Genomic DNA, 21987 nt, shown 5'->3' with positions numbered 1-21987 from the left:
TTGGAGAGAGAACATTTTCTACCCTTAATGTGTGTCTTTGTTGTATTTCTTTGTAATTTGCTGTACTTTTGTAGTCTCCTATGAGTTGCCATTCTAGAGTGAAAATGTGATCGCTCTCACTGCGTTTGCTCAGATACCAACATGCCCTGCCGGCTTTTTGAGCCTCAGCCAGCCTGACGTGATGCTCCGAGCAAGACAGAGTAACTTTAAATTGATCTCAAAGTGTTAAAGGATAAAGCTGGAATGTTGCAAAGCTGCTAAATGACTTGGAACTTCTGCCACCTCATAGCTCTTCACAGGCAGCAGATGCTGCGTCATCTTTCTAGCAAATGAACTTGAGCTTTGGGCTTTTGTTACTTGGACCTCATTCAGTGATGAAATGTCCCCACACCGGCTCTCAGATTGTTCCGTTTCAACTGGAAGCTTTACAGTTTCCTATAATCAATAAGATACATATTCACTTATTCACTCTACTGTTAAATTGAGTTTCTGCAAGTTGTGCAACAATTCCTTATGTAAAGTGACACAACAGAACACAGTCTTTCAGCAGGTAAGAAGGACTCATGTAGTGTAGATATTACAATTTTCAAGACAAAAAATCCTATTGCCTTCTAAGGAAGATGCATTTAATTGTAGTGTATGTTGCTACCTTTGACATGGTATCGCCAAATCTTATGAACATGATATAAATTCTAAACATTACATAACCAAATAGTAACTTTCAATGAACTTTATAAAAATGCTGAAAGGGGAATTTATGGGGTTATGCAATCAATTAGATCATCAATGATGAAAAATAGATGATATACTTAATCAGTACAATTAATCACCATGTATCCATTCATTTTCAAACCACTACACAGGGACCATTCATCCATAATCGAAAATTTAGTGAATGAAGTAAAATGTAACCATATAAAGATATTCAATTCAGTTCAATTTATTTTTATATAGCGCCTTTCACAACAGTGTCGCCCCAGGCGGTTTACATGAGTGTGTTGTGGTACGACATCATTAGGGCAGAATAATACAAAAATCAGGAAAAGGAAAGACAAAGAAGTAAAGAGAGCCAGATGACAACAGAGGAGAGGAACCAAAAACTCCCAAGTAGGGAGAAAAAAATCCTCCCGGGGTCTGAGGTCAACTGGCTGTCCAACCCCCCCCCCCCCCTCCCCCTCAGGCATGCTAACATTATAGAAAAAGAGAGAGTGGGCTTGCCTGCTAAAAGCAAGGTGTAAACTGTGGCCAAGGTCAAAGCCAAAGCCCCGCCCCCCCCCCCCCCCCCGGGCACCTTCCGGACATTTGGGAAGGAAGGCAGAGAGCATGGCAGGTCAGAACATGCACAGACACATTAATGGACAAGCATAGTAGATAAAAATGGCATGTACAGCAGCAGCAGCTATAGATATGGAGTGTTAGGTGTAAAGCTGTGGGTGAAGCTAAGGTCCCATAGATATTATGGAATGGGGGTGTTGGGGAAGGAGGTGGAGGTTGTAGACGGGCAGGAAGTGCATTGAGGTACCTGATGAAAAATGAGGCTCAGTAGGAAACTCGAATAAAGGAAAGCTCAGAAGCGGAGGGCTGAGACTTCCTGCGTAAAATTGTGTTTTTTGCAGCTTTTCTAACTTTATTCTTTTATTCAGCAGACCCCTTACACTACAAATTGTTTTTCTGCCGCTCTGCTTCTGCCGCATTATCACCGTGGTGAACACCGCAAGCGGCTTTCACTTAAGAGGCTGCTAGTCGGAAATCTTCATTTGACAGCTTTTAATGCGACTCCGCCATTATCTTCTCCCATTTGATCAAACTGAATCTCCTGGGCTGAGGCCAGGCTCTTTATTTTAGTCCAAGATTTCCCTTAGATAATTCAGAGCCTTTTAAGAACTCATGACGTGTGGTTGCAGAGAGTTCTCACACCGCACATCATTTAAGTATCATCTCTCACATATTTCTAATGCTCTACACCAGAGTTTCTCAATCTGGTCCTCAAGTACCCCCCAGACGGTCCATGTTTTTGCTCCCTCCCAGCTCCCTGCCAGATGGTCCATGTCTTTGCTCCCTCCCAGCTCCCTGCCAGATGGTCCATGTCTTTGCTCCGTCCCAGCTCCCGGCCAGACGGTCCATGTTTTTGCTCCCTCCCAGCTCCCTGCCAGACGGTCCATGTCTTTGCTCCCTCCCAGCTCCCTGCTAGACGGTCGATGTTTTTGCTCCCTTCCAGCTCCTTGCCAGACGGTCGATGTTTTTGCTCCCTTCCAGCTCCCTGCCAGATGGTCGATGTTTTTGCTCCCTACCAGCTCCTTGCCAGATGGTCCATGTTTTTGCTCCCGTCCAGCTCCCTGCCAGACGGTCCATGTTTTTGCTCCCTTCCAGCTCCCTGCCAGACGGTCCATGTTTTTGCTCCCTCCCAGCTCCCTGCCAGACAGTCCATGTTTTTGCTCCCTCCCAGCTCCCTGCCAGACGGTCCATGTTTTTGCTCCCTCCCAGCTCCCTGCCAGACGGTCCATGTTTTTGCTCCCTTCCAGCTCCCTGCCAGACGGTCCATGTTTTTGCTCCCTCCCAGCTCCTTGCCAGACGGTCCATGTTTTTGCTCCCTTCCAGCTCCCTGCCAGACGGTCCATGTTTTTGCTCCCTCCCAGCTCCTTGCCAGATGGGCGATGTTTTTGCTCCCTTCCAGCTCTCTGCCAGACGGTCCATGTTTTTGCTCCCTCCTAGCTCGGTACTACAAAAACCTGGACTGTCTGGGGGGTTCAGAAACACTGCTCTACACATGTGTCTCTTGCATGTCTTTCCAAAAGTCATTCATGCTTGTTTTTCCCTTCCCATTTGTAGGCTGAATAACATAGCATATGTAAGTAATGTGCCATAAATTCAGGAAAAACCTCTTGATCAACAGACTGCTAGAGAGAGCTTGTATTAAAAGGCAAAAATGCAGCTTTGTTCAGATTTCCCAGCAGTCTGTGCTGAACAACCTGGCTCAAAGCCTCTTGTAGTACTTGTATAGTTCTCATGTAGTGTGTGTGAAAGTGGCTTCTAATAAAGTACAGTAAACAGCAGCCACTTTCTCCCAGGTGATCTGTCCCATTGCCTCTCCCACTGGCACTGGGTGGGTGGTCTGTCCCATTGCCTCTCCCACTGGCACTGGGTGGCCTGTTCCATTGCCTCTCCCACTGGCACTGGGTGGTCTGTCCCATTCACTCTCCCACTGGCACTGGGTGGTCTGTCCCATTCCCTCTCCCACTGGCACTGGGTGGTCGGTCCCATTCCCTCTCCCACTGGCACTGGGTGTGTGGTCCCATTCCCACTCCCACTGGCACTGGATGGGTGATTCCATCCACACGCTTACTTCCTCTGGCCACTTTCTAACAGCAGGCCTGTTCCATCCAGGTCCCCTCTGGTTACCTTCTCTCAGCAGGGCTTTCTACAGTCAGGCTCCTTCCTAGCAGTCTTATGCCAGGAGGACCATCTCATCCAAATATGCCCCAGTCTCAGTAAAGATAGCAAGTGCCCAACGCTGCTTGTTTATAAGTTGCTGTCATACATCCATGTAGTTGTCTTCAGTAAATTTGACACTGCATTTTGGGATGATCACGCTCCCTCTGACATTCTAATCATTTCTAAAATGTTTCATCTTAGAAGAAGTCTAATAAAAATCCATATGAGATTCTTTTAAAACAAAGTCCAGAATATGTGGAAAGAAATAGTTTCTAATTTGAGTTGTGTTTTGTAGTTGCTACTTTGAAGGTTGTAGTTCTTTTGGATAGTTTGCTGTCTTTTCACAGGTGTTTGTATGCACTGACTCTCTTTGATGTGTCCTACTAATAAAAGAACAGGCCAGGCAGTTCTTAAAAATCGCATGACCTGCTTTGTTCTTCTCCTTCCCAAAGCGTAATCACCAGCAGCAGGGAATGGGGGCATTTTAAGGGACTGACCAGAAGCACAACCCCTCTGGAAGAGGGCATGTTTCACCTGAAGGGGGGCACACGGGCTCCCCAGGTCTACCTCCGACCGAAAGAGACGCTCTACATCCCTCTGAAGTATCAGACCTTTGCCTTGGATTATGTCTCACAGGTAAACACTGAGAGAGATGCTGTTTGTGTTTTAGGTGCACAGTAAGTGCGGTCCACCCACGCTGGAGAGGAAAATGGTCTCTCATGGTGGTGTGACGTTCCTGCAACATCATTTATTATACTGGGGAAATCATAATTTTATCTACTAACGGTTGTAGCATTACAGTAGTTTTCCAAAACTTTCTTGCAACACATACAAAAGTTGTGATGCTGAAATACTGGACATGATACCTGTTAGTCTAATTGTTGCATTTTACCTACTGCCATTGTCCAGCCCGAATTATTGGGAGATGTTACTGGAGATAGAAATGTGTATATAAAATAAATTCTGTGCTTAATGTTTGCATGTTTGTATGTACTATATCATATAACTACGGCACATACGTAATATATTGTTTGCTACCTAGAACAGAAAACAAAATGCTGCAAATTTAGTTCTAATAGCAATAATAGGTTGCAAGGATGTCAACAACTTTCAGATGATGACTGTTCCTGTGTTTCAAAAACCCAGATCATTCATTCTCAGGATTTCCTGTAAATAATTTAACCATAATTAATCATTTTTTATACCCTGTATGTCTTCTGTATGTTCAGACTTAAGCACTAGATCCACTGTTGAACGTGTCATACTTTCTTTTGCAGGAACCAATGGACGTGTTTACTAGCACCAGTGTCCGTTTAGTTGAGAAGCATCAGCTGAACAGTGCCCAGGCCAAGATTATAAAAGTAAGATGAACTATGACCTTGGCTGCTGTGTTCCAGGTCTTCAAGGCCCAGTAGTTTGTTTGTGCATCGCCGTGTTTTGGCAGGAATGTGTATGCTGACTATATGTGCCGGAGGGCAGGGCTGCTTCATAACCTTGTGATGCGTGCTGTAGCGGGGGCAGGTCAGTCGGCTGACGTGGACCGGAACAGCCCTCTGTGAACCCGCTTGTCTCTCTTGGCTCCAGGTTGTATTTAGGGCAGAGGACGGGAAGCCCCTGGCCATTTGCGAGGTGAGCGTGGAGCGCATCCCCCATGTGATCGATCAGACATTCCGCTTCTACCACCCTGAGCTCACCGTGCTGAAGAAGGCGATCAGGCTCCCGCCGTGGGACAGCGTGCCAGGTGCTCCACACTGTCGCTATCCGTCCTGCCTTTCCTCTCTCCGAACGTGGTGTCGTTATCTGCCTGTCGGCGTGCTTTTCCAGGGGTTCTGGGTGGAAGTGAGCACAGGATGAGGCATATCCATGTACGTTGCAGTGACCCCAACGTCATCTGCGACACCAAAAGCATGGTGAGTAAAGTGGAGCTGAGAAGGGGGGGGGGGGCAGAGCTAGAACCTCCCACTAGACTCGCTCACATGCAAAAGATTAGGGGGGCCACACAGGTCAGCAGTGCTCAAAACAACAAGTCGCAAAGATTTAACCAATTCACAAAATCAGCACAATTATTTGCTGCATTCAGGATTCAAGGTGTAGGACTTAATTTGTTATATGCAGAGTAAACAGTCAGTTCCACTATGCGATGAAAATGGTACTCTGCATGCCCTTAGAGTAAATAAATTAAGCACAGAACACAAATGAAGTGCAATGTAAACATAATGCAAATATTACAAGAGGAGATGAGGAAATGGGTTACATAGCTGGCCTGTCCTGTGTGCCAGGTTTAGGGTGCACAGAAAAAAAGAAAGCGGCACCTCATTGGTTGGAGGTAGATTGTGTCAACAGAATCGGGGATGGTGGGGGCAGATGTTGGACGAGAGCCAATCACAAGCCTGTTAGCCTGCAGGTAGAAACTGATTCATTCAGTCTTGTGGTTCATTATTTGACAATGTAGCGTCTTCTTGATGGTTTTCATTTGAAATCCTGTTTCATTAGCTCTCATAGTGGTTTTATTAATTTTTATTACTTGCTATTTTAAAGATGTATTTTTATTTAGTTTACTGTAACAGAAAAACTGTAACAGAAAGTGCTGTTTTGGGAACAACAGTCTTTGTATCATTTAATTTCTGTTAACAAAAATGTCAAAACGCAATATTAGACCAGACGATAGGTTGTTTTAGCAAGGTTCCATAATTATGAAATTCTCTGCAATTCATAAAAGGGTAAATGGCCCTTCATAATGCACTATTTCAGAATAGGAGCATAACAAAACTTAAATGTGTCTGTCCTGTTGGGCGTAACACAGTCTCCAATGGAGCCCCAAGATGTGTACCTCAAAGTTTCGGGCGCCCAGAGCCCGCGGATAAAGAGGTTCTTCATCGCCGTGTTCCTGTAAGTATCACGACACGTAAACCTTCTTGCCTGTGATTTGTCTGATTTACCTGATCGTGCTGTGCAGATTGATGTCTGATTTAATCAAGCTGTGCTCGACGTGTTTATTGAAGCACAGGTAGAGCACGCTGGGTTAGCAGTTTTAAACCCTGAGAGCTGTATAACACCCTTAGCATGTTTGTTTTACTGCTTATGCTTAATTGCACTGGCTGCTAATGTGTTGTATAATCCGAGGATATGATGCTATTGTTTACTGGGGTTTCATTCACTTTGCTGTATGACAAATCCCCTTAGTAGTACAATCAATACAAAATACTAGAAAACAATTATTCACAGCAAGTAAATGCAAAATGTTTTTTGTTTTTCTTTTCCCGCCTCAGTGAGTTTACATGATTTGCAGTCATTAGCAGACCGTCGTGGGACGGTTCTAGCTGAGTTCTCGCTTGGTTCTGGCTTCCACAGGGACGAGTGGCTGGCGGCGCCCGCCCAGGTCTGGCAGGTCTACGTTCACTTCCTGCAGCGCGTGGACATCAGCTGCGTCAGCGGCCAGCTTACCTGGCAGTCTCTGGTTCTCCGGGGAACGCGTGCCCTGCGGAAGGTCAGGTGCTACGCCTCACACCCTGGGGAGATCCAGGTAGGTTCACAGCATCGGGACACAATTTTTCTGTCTCTGTTAGCTTTGAAGATATTCTGGTCCAATTTGCATGCACTGTAATTCATGATTCTAGGTCCTTTCCTAGATTCAGCCCAGTAGCCACCTGGTCACTTCTTATCTGCTATTTCTTATTTTAATATCCACTTTGGTTCTTAGCTAAGGTCCACCTCATGCCCCCGTCGCCTGCCGTCCCTGAATAGGTAGATCCGGTGGAGGTGTTCGCCCTCCCGGCGGCCGCTGTGCAAGACCTGCGTGTTGGGGTGCGTGCATGGAGGCCCGGGGGCAGGTTCGCGTACCTCAACGTGGTAGATGTGGAACACCGCCAGCTGCTGTCAGCCTGGCTACTCTGCTTGTCCTGTCGACAGCCTCTCATCTCCAAGGTGATGAATGAGCCTTTTTACCTTTCAGATTGCTGCTAAAATGTTAATCTATCTTCAAGGGCAAAGGTTTGGTGTCAACAGTGGTCGGGACCAAATCAGATCCCTACCACTTGGCCCCTAAAACACACACACACACACACACACACACACACACACACACACACACAGACAGACAGACAGACAGTCGTGTAATCATATTTTTTTGGGGACCGCTCATTCATTTCTATGGGAAAAATGCTAATGCTAACTATGACAACCTTAATCCCTACCCAGCCCTAATGAAAACCAAGCGAAATACAAGAGTTTTTCCATCTTTAGCTTTTTCATTGCTGTCAATATTTTTATTAATATATTTTTATAAAATAGAGTTTTCCCATATGGGGAAATTGGTCCCCATAAGGTAAAAAAAAATGGGTATTCATCACGTTGTGGGGACATTTGGTCCCCACAAGGTAAGGTATGCCTGGACCACACATACATAGAAGCATAACCATAAGTAACCAAACAAAATACGAGACTTTTGGCATTTTCAGTTGTATATATCAGTTTTCACAGATCTTTGTGGGAGCCTGAAAAATGGTCCCCACAAGGTCAAAATAACAGGTTTTTCCTCACATTGTGGTCCCCACAGTGTAATATATACATGACCACACACACACTTCAAAATGGCTATTCATTAAATACTGAACTATTTTAATTGAGCATGACATTGGAATGGCAATCCTATCAAAATGACTGGAAAACAGATCTGGCAAAAAATTGTGCACTCAAAAAATAGGTTTTCGAAGTATATTACCAAAATGGACAATAACAAAAATATCAAAATCAAAGTACAAGAATTGAAGAAAATAGGCTAAAGATGATAAATTATTTGGGAAAAGAACAACTATGAGCTTTTACAGAACATCACAACACTTCAGCTATATAATTTATTGCTAGCGAAATGACTGTTGAATGTAAAAGTACATGAGGCTTTGTTTGTCGCCGTGTGCTTAGCACTGTGCCCTCGCCGAAGATAAGCTGTGGTATGTGCAAAAATTGTACCAAACCTAATCATCAGAAGTCCCCACAGTGTGCTGTTATAGTCACAGATGGAATGATATTGATGTCCTGCTTTTGTCTCCAGTGGCTGCATGCACCTAGTCGCTACCAGTCGTCTCAAACTACGTGCAAATTAGAGTCCTATACGGCCTGAAAATAAAGCCCGGCTCGTACCCGAGACCTTGAGACCGAACCCCATCTAGTGCGAAGACTACTAGCAAATATGAAACCTGAACCCAACACGTACCCGTATTGGAAATATTAGTCATTTGCTAGCTTTTACAGTGTTGCAGTGTTGCAGTGCTTGCCTGGTAGCTGATAGATGAGAGAGGAAGGTGGGGGGGGGATTAGGGGTGGTATGAAAAGTGCAAACGAGCAAAGGGCCCAGCCAGTGCAAAAAGCGATTTGTGCACTAATATATAGATATATTTTATGCATGAAAAACTAACCTGAACCTAACCCAAGCAAGAAAAGACCCAATACCTTCTCCGGGCTGTCGGACTCGGGTCAGGTCACGTGCCTCTAGCGCGAACCTGCTCGTTAGGGTAGATCTTCCCTTATTTGCTCTGTTAACTTTATAGAGATCAACTATGACCTGGTGAGACAGACAAGGAAGGAAATGACACGGTATTGGGAGGTGCTGCTTATTTCTCATAACAAATGAAAGCTGAAGGAAACCTTTTGACTGTGTCTACTATGAGGATCTTAAAGTGAAAAAATGCTAAAAATATTGGTATGGATAATTCGGTACTCCCATGGTGTTGGCAGGGACATGTCTCTACCATCTAAATACAAACATATACACAAGCTTCAGAGATTTTTTTAATACATTAATACATTATTAGCTAACTGAACAATATATAATGTCCATATTTGGAAAGCATAATATTGCCTCTGTGGTAAGTTAGTATATTAAAAGAACAATTAGTGTGACCTAAATTACAAACTGGAAATTATTTGGAATAGGTAATTAAAAATATGTATTCTTTAACAGTATATTCTAGACATTTTGAATTTCAGTATATATTGTATAACCATAATATATTCTGGAGGGAGGTAATTGCTTTTTTCATTGTACTACACTGGATAATAAACAAAAGATTAAAGTTACAGAGCGAGGTGTATTCATAGTGAACTAAATCATTCACGCTTGTTTGATATCTGCAGTGTTCTCTGATATAGCAGAGGATCTTTGGGGCTTGCAGCTTTGTGTCCATTATCTCTCCCCCCTGCTGCCCGTTGCAGGCCTTCGAGATCTTCCTTCCGGTGGGTGGCGGAAAGGGCAGCAGCAAAAAGATCACCTACACTAACCCCTACCAAAACAAGAGGGCCTTCCTGCTGCGCACCACCCACCCTGACCTTCTGCATTTCAAAGAGGACTCAGTCGAGGTGGGCAGCTCCAGCTCCACCCCCCTTCACCTTCAACGTCATGTATGTGCACGTGGATACAGTAAGAGGCAGCAACTCGAAGCGGGATGGGCAACTCGAAGCGGGATGGGCAACTCGAAGCGGGATGGGCAACTGGAAGAGGGTTGGGCAACTCGAAGTGGGATGGGCAACTGGAAGCGGGATGGGCAACTCGAAGCGGGATGGGCAACTCGAAGCGAGATGGGCAACTGGAAGAGGGATGGGCAACTGGAAGAGGGTTGGGCAACTCGAAGCGGGATGGGCAACTGGAAGCGGGATGGGCAACTGGAAGAGGGATGGGCAACTGGAAGTGGGATGGGCAACTGGAAGCGGGATGGGCAGCTGGAAGCGGAATGGGCAACTGGAAGCAGGGTGGGCAACTGGAAGCAGGATGGGCAACTGGAAGTTTAAATAATAATAATAAAAAGTTTCATTCATTTCTGTGGCAGCATTCACAAAACCCATGGTCGCATAACAAGGAAGAGGTTAAAAAGACAACCATAAACCAGTAACTTTTATTAAAAAGATTAAAAGATAGTATGGAAAATAAAAACAGCCTACTACTCTTGTAAGCCTTTAGAGATATATTGCAGAAATTATTCTACAAAATTTAACTCAAACTTTAAACTCTTGTATTCTGTAGCTGTAGTCCCAGGCAATGATTTCCAACCCACAACACGGGGTGCTCGCAACATCCCCAAAATCAGACAGATATTTTATTTGTTTTGACTTGGCCAGTCAACCTGCGTAATGGCATGGATTTAAAAACACCTGAAATCTCACATTTACATGTAACCCTGATTGGCAAATGCACAGACATGAATACAAGCTATGCTTCTTTTGATCAATGAAAAATTCTTTCAGACCAGAACGACATATTCGTGGTTGAATCTAGACAAAACAATTTTGACTGCAGTGTTGACATAACAGAAAATGCACAGCTTTAAAAACAGGTAAGACTGATAGAGATATTTGATTGGACTGTGATCTCTTTTTATCGTTTAATTTATGATCATAGCCTTATAGAAACTGAGGACAACAGATAATTGAGAAATTAGCTAGCTGGTTCTATTTTACGGTGTATTTAAAATGTAGAGATTGATATTTTCTAACAATATTATACACCGGGGTCAGTCTTATCAGTGACCTTCAGTAACATAAAGCTGAGAGCTTACTGTCCACTCCCCGCCATCATCTTTGTAATAAACATTATTTATAATGTACAGTGGGAGACTCTTCTCCAAAGCAATTAGCATATCTTCAGCTTACTCATTTATGCTTCTTGGCAGCAGAGTGCTTAAGTACCTATGTTTCAGTGCTGTAACCAGTTCTGATTTACACTTCAGTCTCCTTCCCGTATGGACCATGCTGCCTGCTTGGTCTCCCTTCTGAAACATCTGCATTTTGATGCTTATCCTGACCGAGTTACTCCTAGGAGATGCAGGTGCCACTGCAGTCAGGCAGCAATGTGTGTCATGGAACTGAGGGTGAACAGCTGAAGCTCTGTAGGTCTGCTTAAAATTCTGTGTGGGGATGTGCTGTCCCAGTCACTGTTAGCCACGGACTCGTGTGAAGGATGACAGTGTAGCTGGAAACATAAATAAAGAAAACCAGTATTGCGTATTTACTTTATTGCGTAATTACTTAGCTATTCCGCAGTCTTTATCCGAGTATCTGTTGGGAAAATGAGTGTACAGATAATCCATCTCTTGTAGCAGTACATTCTGAAATGAACAATATTCAGATATGAGTACTGTTTACTGTAATGCTGATATGCCAAGCTAATTATAGTTCTAGACGTTTTTCTGAAGACTGATTTCATCTATAACATCTGCATATCTTTGCAAAGGAATCATGAAGACAACACACATCTTTTTGTTTTTTGAAAGTGATGTGAGCTCACTCATTCCACTCATTCCAAGCTTTAAGCCGTCTGGGTTTTAACTGCCTGCTCTGTGTTTGTGTTTCGGATAGATTGAGGGAGGAGAGACCTACACTATTGGGCTTCGCTTCGCACCCGGCCAGAGCGCCGGGGTGGAGGAGATCCTGGTCTTCATCAACAACCACGATGACACAAACGAGGAGACATTCTGCATCAGGGTTCAGTACCGCTGAGTCTCGAGGATGGCTGGAAGCTTCTAAGAGGGACGTCCTGCTTTGTCACGGAGACGGGAACAGTGTCCTCACTGAGAACAGGCCACCTTAGAACACTCTGCACCTCCAACATAGCCATGACACTCCTACCTCCAGACTACATCACGCAAACCACAAAAAATCCCTGATTGTAGCTGGCAACATTCTGTGTTCAACAGACCCTTTGTACTAGTGAATTTACCAGGTTAATAATAAGGTTTTTATTCATTTTTTCAGGATGTAATCAAATTCTTTTTTGCTGTGTTTATATAAATTTTATACAGTATAAATGATTATAAGATGCCATTTAATTTTATTTTTTAATAATAGAAAAGCCGTTATTTTTTGGAATCAGGGAATGCATGCATTTGCAGAGGCATTATCTGCATCACCGTGTTATTACGGCAGTTTCTACCCAGATGCAATAACTTAATGCGGCCATTTACGAGCTTATAAGCCGCACCAGAAACCCACAAAGCAGAGATAGTGACTTTTATGTGGCCTCAAGATCTGGAAATACAGGCCACATTATCTGGCAGTAATTGAAATATCAGTCACATCACTGCAATATTAATGAGATCTTATAAGTGAATTGTTTGTATCCCGGGTATTCACAGAAGGTTTGTTTATATTGCTGAACAACCCACCCGCAGGGGTAATGTTACCGCTGTGGAGAATTGAAAGGAAACTGGCTGCACTGCAGTCATTGCACTGCATTACTGCAGTGTTTGTATTGCATTGTGGTACGCTACTCATATTGGGCACTCAGCTCTGGAATGGTCAGCTTTAAATGCAGAGAGAATACGACGAGCATAATTAGGCTTGCTGTAATGAGGTGTCATTTATTTTATTTTTCCCCCCTAGAGGGGAAAAGGAGAGTCTCTTCAGATAGGGCTCTCATTAGCTTCAGCGGGGGCTCTGTCTCTCAGGGCTCTTGTTCTCTACATGCCTTCTATCACAATTTCTGTCAATAACTAGCACATAGTTGCACAATCACTCTTGTTAGAATGCAGGGAGCTGGGGGCGTTTTGGTCAGAAATGAAAACAATCAAGTATTGGGATATGTATATTGAGCACGTTGCTTTGTTTTACAATATAAATGGCTCAGAGGAAAAATACAATGTGTATCTTTCTCCCGAGGCAGAACTCTTTCATGCTGTGTCAATGCTGAAAATGTTCCACGTTAATGATGAACATCATAATGAAATTAAAGGAACAAAAAGGAGAAACACATGTGATATACATCTACTGTAAATGAAATTAACCCAAACTGATTTAGGAAACAATTAAACCCCTCCTTCTGCCATACCCCCCCCCCTCCCCCCAAAGAAGCTACAGTTTACAGTTGAAAGACTGGAACCGAACATGTTACATGAGGTCAAAAGAGAGAACAGACAGAAAAGGGGGTTACTTGAGAGTTCACCGCGACCCAGAGGCTGAGATGCCGCTTCACACAGCATTTTTTTTTTTGGGGGTGGGGGCAAAAATGTCCTTGAGCAATGTGCACACATGAACATGTGTTTTTGTGCTGTAAGAGAGTTCTGGCTGCAGGTAAAAATTAAAGCGTATCACCCCACAGCCCCTGGGGTGCAAACAGAAATGTTATGTTAGTCTAATGTAGTTTCCTGCTCTGCGAGCAAATATTTATGGATGCGTATGGCCAAGAGCCTTTTGTTCTCTGCATTTCTGGAGAACAGTGGGTAGGAGAGCCCAGCAGGGGGCAGCCTAGCTCCTAAAAAAAAAAAATATATCCTGTGTGTAATCGACACACGATGAAAGTATCCAGACTGTTGGCCTCAAAATGGAAGATGAATGTCTCCCCATGATGTGCAGTTACACTCCTTCGAATTAAAATTACGTGTATGGCCTTTTAAAAGGATTGCTTATATTTTGTATTGTTGCGTTTTTTATGTAATTGCTTTTCTCATACATATTGTCACCTGAACCGGAAAACTGAAATCAAATATCAAATATATACTTTGACAATTCTTCAAGGTATAATTTAGATAAAGATCATTCTTATTTTTCAGAGCAGATGTGGTTGCTAAATGTATTGAATTTGTTATAGTTGGATGACTTTAGCAGCATTTATTTATTTGACCAATATAGGTGCTGTATACAAAGATTATGTGGTAAATTACCCTATCTGCACTCCCAGAATCAGGCATTACAGGAATGCATTAAGAATCCTAATGAACATGAGGAGTTACAGAATGTAGATTAACCACAGAAAAAAGACTGAAGTTAAATACATTTTCACTAACTGATGAATGGGATGAATTGTCCTAATGTTCAGAGGAGGCAGGATGCATCCTGAATGCTGTCATTTTTGTTGCAAACTTATATGGTGAAAAATAACTCTACTTGGAACATCATCTTGTGTGGAGAATGTATGTCCCTAATGGACTCCCGTATTGATGTAATTACACTTTAAGCTTCAGCCTCAGAAAAGCTGGATTCCACTCCCTGGCAGGTTCCTGTCCCGCACCAACGTCGCTGCAGAAGTGCAGACCTCTTCCTTCTGGCAATTAATAAGTATAACATTCCTTAATATCGCCTCCTCAAACCTCGGGCCACCGGCAGTATTATAATCCGTTTAATATTTTCATGTAAACTGCATGTTCAATAACACTTATCAAACGCAAAGCTAACACAGACTAGCCCTGTAGTACTGTAGATAAGTAGCTATCAGTAGTGACAGTGTTACATGATTTTTATGTCTCAGCATCTAAAAGTATTCAGACATTCCAGCGTAGTTCTGGTAATTATCCATTTTGAAGCAGAGAGTGAAGCTTGGCGAGTTGTCTCATGTTTATTTATTTATCCATCCAAAGGACCTTTAGTATATGGAAGAGTTGCTTTTCCTGTAACTCCCTTTGATGATTTAGGTTGATGATTTAGGCATGCTACTTAGTTTGTCTGCTAATCTGCTATATCTATAATTAAATTAGGTCCTGACTAAAATATTAAGGGTATTAAAGGACAGTATGACATTGTCTCAGATGGTTCAGGTATAAATACAGGAGACCAGCTGATGTGAAGTTATTGTTCTATTTATTTCTTTACTACTGTAAACCACCAAAAAATTTTCACATAAATGCAAATCTATGATCTGAGTGTTTACAAATTCCATTATTTAAATAAAGATCACTCCAGTCATAAAGAAAATAAATGTATATTTATGCATATTTATGGTCTTAGATTCAGACAGTGCAATGTAGATATAAACATCTTCATGCAAGGTATAAACATGGCTGTTTGCTGTTGACAGATGGGGTTTTTTGCATTAGCATTATTGAATTCTATTTTGATCACCAGGCTCACGGTCACCCACGTTTCACTCCTGGAGTAAATTCCAGTTGCGCTCACCAGCTTCCAGATGTGAGCTGTTGCCATCCTGAAAATGGTAATGAAATAACTGGGCATTGCTTAGGCCTGGATTCTGAACGGCCTGAAGATACTTGATAGTATGAAGTGTTTGTGATTTAAGAGATGACTGTAATGGCTTAGCACTCCACTTAGGCCTTAAGCTAGCTTTGCTCTTTGCTATCCCGTGACGCTATTTGGATAATCAGGTTCTGATGGATTGATGCTTTTTGAAGTCAACTTTATGGCAGTTCATGCTTTACATTTAGTTTATTATATTGTGTTTGCTTCATTAAATGTTGAGTATCAGTAGGAATTTATCCATTAGCACAAATATGGAAAAACTGGACTTGTTGTTGTGCAAGGAAGAGGCTGATCTGTGACCAGTGTGCCCTAAGGCTGATCTAATGCCATAGGCTCTTTAAAATCATGGATAATGTGTTTATTTTAGGTGAGGTGGTCAGGTCAAGTTCATTAGGGGAAGAAATTCAGCCCACATCAGGGAGGTGCCCAGGAACTGCAGTGTAACAGGTCTAATCAAAGTATGAATGTTAATTATAGCCATTTAGGTAGCCAATAGCCCCCCAGAGAAATTCATCCAGCCGTCTTCTGTCATTTATTTGGCAGAGGGACATACAAGATAGGCAGATAATAGCATTTAACACTTGAGCCCGCAGTTCCTGCCTTAGGTGGCCAGTGCCTAATCTGTAAGGCCTTTGAGGTTCTAGGTGTGGGTTTGCATATCTGCTGGGTTGGTGTCGGCACTGGACATGTGCAGGGGATACCCAGGGCGGGATGCCCAGGGCGGATCGATGCCCAGGGCGGATCGATGCCCAGGGCGGATCGATACCCAGGGCGGGATGCCAGTCTCAGGGCTGCCGACTTCGGTCAGCTGGCTTGTGTGACATTTTCAGTTCGAGAAAAATCTGCACACGTTACATATATCTAACAGTTCTGTTACCCCCTGAATAGTCTGTTGGGTTTGCAAACCACCCCAATGATTTTGATGTAGCTGATTTTAATGTTTGTAATGGAATGGGTGGTGTAGCAGATACTGATCTAGCAGCAGACAGGGTACAACGGGATCTGGATTTAATTAGCGACTGGGCTGATACTTGGCAGATGAAATTTAACACAGATAAATGTAAGGTAATCCATGCAGGGAGCAGAAATATAAAGTACAGACATTATATGGGTTCCACTGAAATAAAAGTAGCTGATTACGAGAAAGATCTCGGTGTGTATGTTGATGCTTCCATGTCCCACTCCCGTCAGTGTGGGGAAGCAATAAAAAAAGGCCAATAGAATTTTGGGTTATATCTCTAGATGTGTGGAGTTTAAGTCAAGGGAGGTGATGTTACATTTACAGGTATATAATTCCTTGGTAAGACCCCACCTAGAATATTGCATGCAGGTTTGGTCACCATACCTTAAGAAGGACATTGCTGCCTTAGAAAAGGTGCAACGGAGGGCTACGAGAATGATTCCTGGTCTTAGAGGAATGTCTTATGAGGAGAGGTTAGCTGAGCTGAATCTGTTTAGCCTTGAGCAAAGGAGACTGAGGGGGGACATGATCCAGGTCTATAAGATTCTAACGGGTCTGGATGCTGTTCAGCCAAATGGCTATTTCAATATTAGTTTAAATACTAGAACTCATGGCCATAAGTGGAAATTAGTGGGAGAACATTTTAAAACAAATTTGAGGAAGCATTTCTTTACACAGCGTGTAGTTAGAGTATGGAATAGTCTTCCTGCTAGTGTAGCGGAAGCTAAAACCCTGGGTTCCTTTAAATCAGAGCTAGATAAGATTTTAACAACTCTGAGCTATTAGTTAAGTTCTCCCCAAACGAGCTTGATGGGCCGAATGGCCCCCTCTCATTTGTAAATTTCTTATGTTCTTAATGATATATATTTATTATGTATAGATTTTTTTGCATGAATGTGAGACTGAGAGTTGCATCTGAGAGTCACCAGATGTGTGAGAGTGGGCAACGCTGCAATCTATTGCAGGGCACACACACGCAATCGCACACTGTGGGCCATTTACTGTCACTTTGTCACATGGTGAAAACCATTGCAAACCTATGGAGGACATGCAAACTCCACATACAAAGAGCTTGGGGCAGGTGTCGGACTGCCAGCGCATGACATAGCATTTTTTAATCAGCTACTTCATGGAACATGCAGGTTATTAAGGGCATAGTATGTCTGGCCTGTTCAATAGAATGGACACAGTGCCTGAGCAGACCATGCATTACAGCAGCTTTCTGTTGGGATTATTTATACCACTCCTGCTTTTAATTACTTTGCATTAAGTTGAATGTGTTTTATGAGACTGGGAATGGCTTCCAGTTATTGATTACTACTCGGTTCAAGAGACATGCCGGTGCACTTCTGTCCAGGCTCCTGCCGGCGTGGAGATTTAAGGCAGGATGCTTACTGGATTTCCAGCTGGGAGTTACGTCGTCTCTGTGCTGCTGGAACACCTATAACACACGGAGATCCAGTACATCAGAGCCGCTATCCGAGAAAGAGCAGCGTTTTGCGTTTTAAATGCTCTACAAATAGATACCCCTAAAATCCAATACTGGTGTTTTACTACTTGCAAAGATATTTTGCAAACTTTTTTTTATTATTCTTTGTATTGTTATGTTTGTTATTTGCAGCATTATTAGAAAACAAGTCCAGTATTTATGTTTAAATATATAATCTGTAATAAGTCTAATCAGTCAGAGAATGCCGTAGTAAATACAGTGAAATACATGGTAAGGATATTAAGGATGGTAAGGACAACGGCGGAAAAAGCCTAGAAGAGTGTTGCCTTCAGATACAGGGCTGCTGGAAACATGGCAATTAAAAATAGAAAGCAAAGGTGGCTGGACACTTGCTGTTATATAAGGTAGTTAAGCTGAGCTGGTTATGTAAGAAACCCATCTGTAGGTATAAATATATAAAACTGGACATTGGTATGAATTAAGGCTTCAATAGCAAAATGTGAGCTAAGGAGTTCAGGAAAGTCATGAAAGGGTCTGACACAGAAGGAAAAACACGTCTCCGTATTATATATACATTTGTTAGGCATGCAGCAGCATAAAGGAGCAACACTGGCTTTTAGTTCACACAGTGTAATTGTCTGCATTACTTACCCACCAACACTAAAATATTTGCAGCATCAGCATGATAATCAGTGAACTAAATCTGGGAGGCACTGGGGATGTGCTCAGAAAGGAGAGGCATGAAAAAATGGAAATAAATTTTATATATACACCCACACACACCAATGAGCCAAAACATTATGACCACCCCCCATGTTTAGCCAATAATTTAGACGGTAACCTGATACTGAATGCAGGGATAAAGATCTGAGTGACAAGAGCCAAATCATGGTCAGACGACTGGGTCAGAGCATCTCTGTGACGGCGTGGCTTGCGGGCCGCTCGCGGTCGGCCATCAGTACCTTTTGAGAGTGGTCCAAAGTGGGAACAACCGGGAACCGCCAACCGGGTCTTGTACGACTCAGTGATGCGAGATGTGAATGAAGGCTTTCCCATGTGGTACAGACCAACAGACGGGATACCGTGGCACAAACGGCAGATAATTCTGATGTGCATGGAGGTCTGCTGCATATGGGACCGCGTCTGGCAGTATGATACTGTCGACAAACATACTCGGGGTGATGTACTGTACTGTATGTGTGTGTGTTACATCAGCCCAGACAACATTTTATCAACATCAGAGGCTGCTGTATCTGATCTATCAAATGACCAGTGAATGATGGATGTTTAATGGAAGCTGCATCTCACAGTAACATGTCCAGTCCTCTACTCTAATTTGCTTAGTTAGTTATTTACTTATTTATTTGATTAGAAGGTGATTTTATTCAAGACATGTTATACTTTGACACTTTATTCCCCTGGGTGTTCATCTGCATCTCTCCTGGTTAATCACCTTGCTCAGGGCTACAGCAGCAATGTTCCTCTGGGGGCTTGTAATTCTAATCTATCGAGCACAGGGCATGTGCCTTGGCCATTGGGTCCTTCCTGCAATAATCTAGATCTCCGAGATTTCGGCTGATTGCTCTAATGGAGGGCTGGACATTTCTAGAGCATAAATCAAGACTCGAGTGACCTGTGCTAAGATAAAGGTAAAGCATTTTGCTGGGGAAACTAGAATCTAGAACTGAGTTCTACGTGCTGAGCTTCCTTGTCAGATTTCTGGATAAAGAGTTTCTACATAATTATACATTTTCCTCTGCACCTCTTCCTGAAGCCAAGTACTGATGGTGATAGCCGATGATGAACGACTTTGAGACATGCTTCTAAACAAAAAGCCTGCCAGTAAATTGGTTATCCTACTTTTGTGAGATATGTATGAGCTTACCCTTGCAATGCCCAACCGAGAAGGCACACTTTATCTTTGCGTTGTGAACTTATAGGTTTCGTTTCACAAATGGAGGAGATTCTGCTGGTGGACGTCACAGAGGAGGGAAATGTTGCCAGTTTTTGTTTGTGCATTGTTGAATTCTGGCTTCTGGGTTAGTTACTGATCAACATCTGAAATCATGCACTAAATAAATAAAGGCATGATGACAATGCATTTTTTGCTGAAGAATAACACGCCTGCTCAAGCCCCGGTGATGGAGGGGGTTCGGGGTACTCCACTGCATCAAAGTAGAATAAACCAAAATCAAATCCCCAATTCATTCAGCTAAGTTCCAAGTGGGAATTTCTTCTATAATCACACAAAAGAGGGGATTTGAACACAAGTACCCATAAGGCCCTTTTCCTTAGTGAACTGAACAAGAGGCGATACTCTCGCTGCCTTTGGCTTTGAACAGGTATTTTTGAAAGCACTGGACATGGAGGCAAGGTTAACAGTACATTCTCAGCTTGAAGTAACATAGATTATTTAGTACAGCAGTTTATTAGAACATGTTAATTCAGTTTTATATATTAAACTTTTAGACAGCAGGGGATTTAAATTTTTTGCTTAAGTATTTCCCCATTATTGATTTAAAACTTGAAATCTTATCCCACTTGGTCCTGTGGCTCAACCATTGCAATTTAATCAGAACTTTGGGACAGCTAACACCGCAGGTCCTTTTTTATATACAGGAGTGTGACAGAAGGACATGAAAATTAAATATGATATTCTGACTGAGCCTGAGAATACATAATGTCAGATAATTATTGCCTATATAATTGAAGGAAAGGCACAATGGCTCCCAGTGTTCAATGAGAGCGGCTTTTAAGGGGCAATTAGTGTCCAGCCTTTCTCTGGACCTGAGCATTCAGCCATTCCGCTCGCCGCTTTTCACAAGCTTCAGCTGCCCCGTGACCCTCACCAAGCTGGAAGACAGATGAGTGGACAAAAATTGTGTTAATACCCTTAGTAATAAATTGCTAAGCCCTTAAACCCTGACTAAATAAAATATAACTGCTGCTCTGCCCTGTCGTGTGGGCTTCCTTCATGTACTCTGCCTTCCTCCTACAGTCCATGGCATGCAGTTAGGATGGATGGTGTCTCTAAATTGCCTGTAGCATTTGCATGTGTGTGCATGTTCACTGCCGTGCACTGGCATCCCATCCTGGGTTTACCCCAGCCTGCAGGTGCCCTCATGGATGGATGGAATATAACCCTATGCCAGGGGTGGCCAATCTTATCCGCAAAGGGCCGGTGTGTGTGCAGGTTTTTGGGGTAACCTTTAGGTCAGCTGTTCAAACCCAGGTGTGAGGACTCTTCAGCCAATCAGCCCTCTAATTAATGACCTAATTAGGGAGTTGCAGCGAAAACCTGCATACACACTGGCCCTTTGTGGAAAAGATTGGCCACCCCTGCCCTATGGTGTCTGTCTCAATTAAAAACATCCAGAGTTTGATAAACAAAATGTGGCCCATCAAAGAACAAAAGCATAATGACCTCCAGTCTTCTGTGACTTATGAGGCTAATCGTGTCCTTGTCAAGTTGACGCTTTGTTCTTGCGCGGTGGAGCAAGCTTGGAGGAAGAGGGAGATCCACCTGACAATCCGGAATGTAAAAATGAAACACATTGGAATTAACTGTCAACAAGCTTCTTTTTATTTTTTATTTTTTTTGTCCAGAAAGCGAGACTGGGAGAGAAACCATCTGGTCGTGATGAAATGCAAAGTAGCTGCATGAAGAGGGATGAGTGTCTGGATAAATAGATACTGATATACAGCATAAATACTGTAAATGGGCAGAATGATGGACTGGCTTCTGTCTTCATTAAGTGGGAGATGTAGGAGCTGCCACAGGCGCTGTGAGGGGCAGTGAAAGTGCCTTGTGGCATCAGACCAAGATACAGCAGCTAAAAACACTTCTGGTGGGTTTGAATAATGCACAGCGTCCAGCATTTATGTGTGGGTTCAGGTAGCCAACATTGCCAACCGTCAATGAGCTTTACCCTGACCCTAAATACCTCTGTCAGTCCTTGAATGATCTAAAAAGTGAACCTCCTGGGTCCTAGATGCATGCAGTGCACCCTGAGATGGGAGGCAGTTCATTGGTTAACAGGCTGGACCACTATCTATTTGATTACGGAAGCAGATCCTTCACAGGAACTATGTATGTGAAGCTCATCCATCCATTTTCCTGACCCACGTTTCTGGTTCAGGGTGACAATGAGCCTGGAGTCTATACTAGGAAACACATAGGGGTTAGGGA

At 43.1% G+C, this 21987-nt stretch overlaps 1 protein-coding gene across 4 annotated transcripts in view; it reads left to right on the top strand.

Annotated features, from left to right (window-relative positions):
* nphp4 (nephronophthisis 4) overlaps positions 1–13819 on the top strand; it is a 120316-nt gene extending 106497 nt beyond the window's left edge. For 2 of the 4 annotated variants that reach the window (XM_072713381.1, XM_072713380.1), the window contains exons 22-30: positions 3885–4068; positions 4710–4793; positions 5017–5173; positions 5257–5342; positions 6236–6321; positions 6784–6959; positions 7181–7356; positions 9643–9786; positions 11779–13819. In XM_072713381.1, the coding sequence (XP_072569482.1) occupies positions 3885–4068; positions 4710–4793; positions 5017–5173; positions 5257–5342; positions 6236–6321; positions 6784–6959; positions 7181–7356; positions 9643–9786; positions 11779–11919 (1234 nt within the window). In that variant the 3' untranslated portion in view covers positions 11920–13819. Of the gene's footprint in view, positions 1–3884; positions 4069–4709; positions 4794–5016; positions 5174–5256; positions 5343–5711; positions 5837–6235; positions 6322–6783; positions 6960–7132; positions 7357–9642; positions 9787–11778 lie in introns of those variants that run through there. The other 2 variants (XM_072713382.1, XR_002836002.2) reach the window with 2 other exon arrangements.
* Positions 13820–21987: the final 8168 nt, after the last annotated feature.

The sequence above is a fragment of the Paramormyrops kingsleyae genome, chromosome 6, assembly GCF_048594095.1.
Source record: "Paramormyrops kingsleyae isolate MSU_618 chromosome 6, PKINGS_0.4, whole genome shotgun sequence".
NCBI classification, from domain to species: Eukaryota; Metazoa; Chordata; class Actinopteri; order Osteoglossiformes; family Mormyridae; genus Paramormyrops; species Paramormyrops kingsleyae.
Note: the sequence above shows the minus strand (reverse complement) of the source record. Positions and strands in the feature narration are given on the sequence as shown.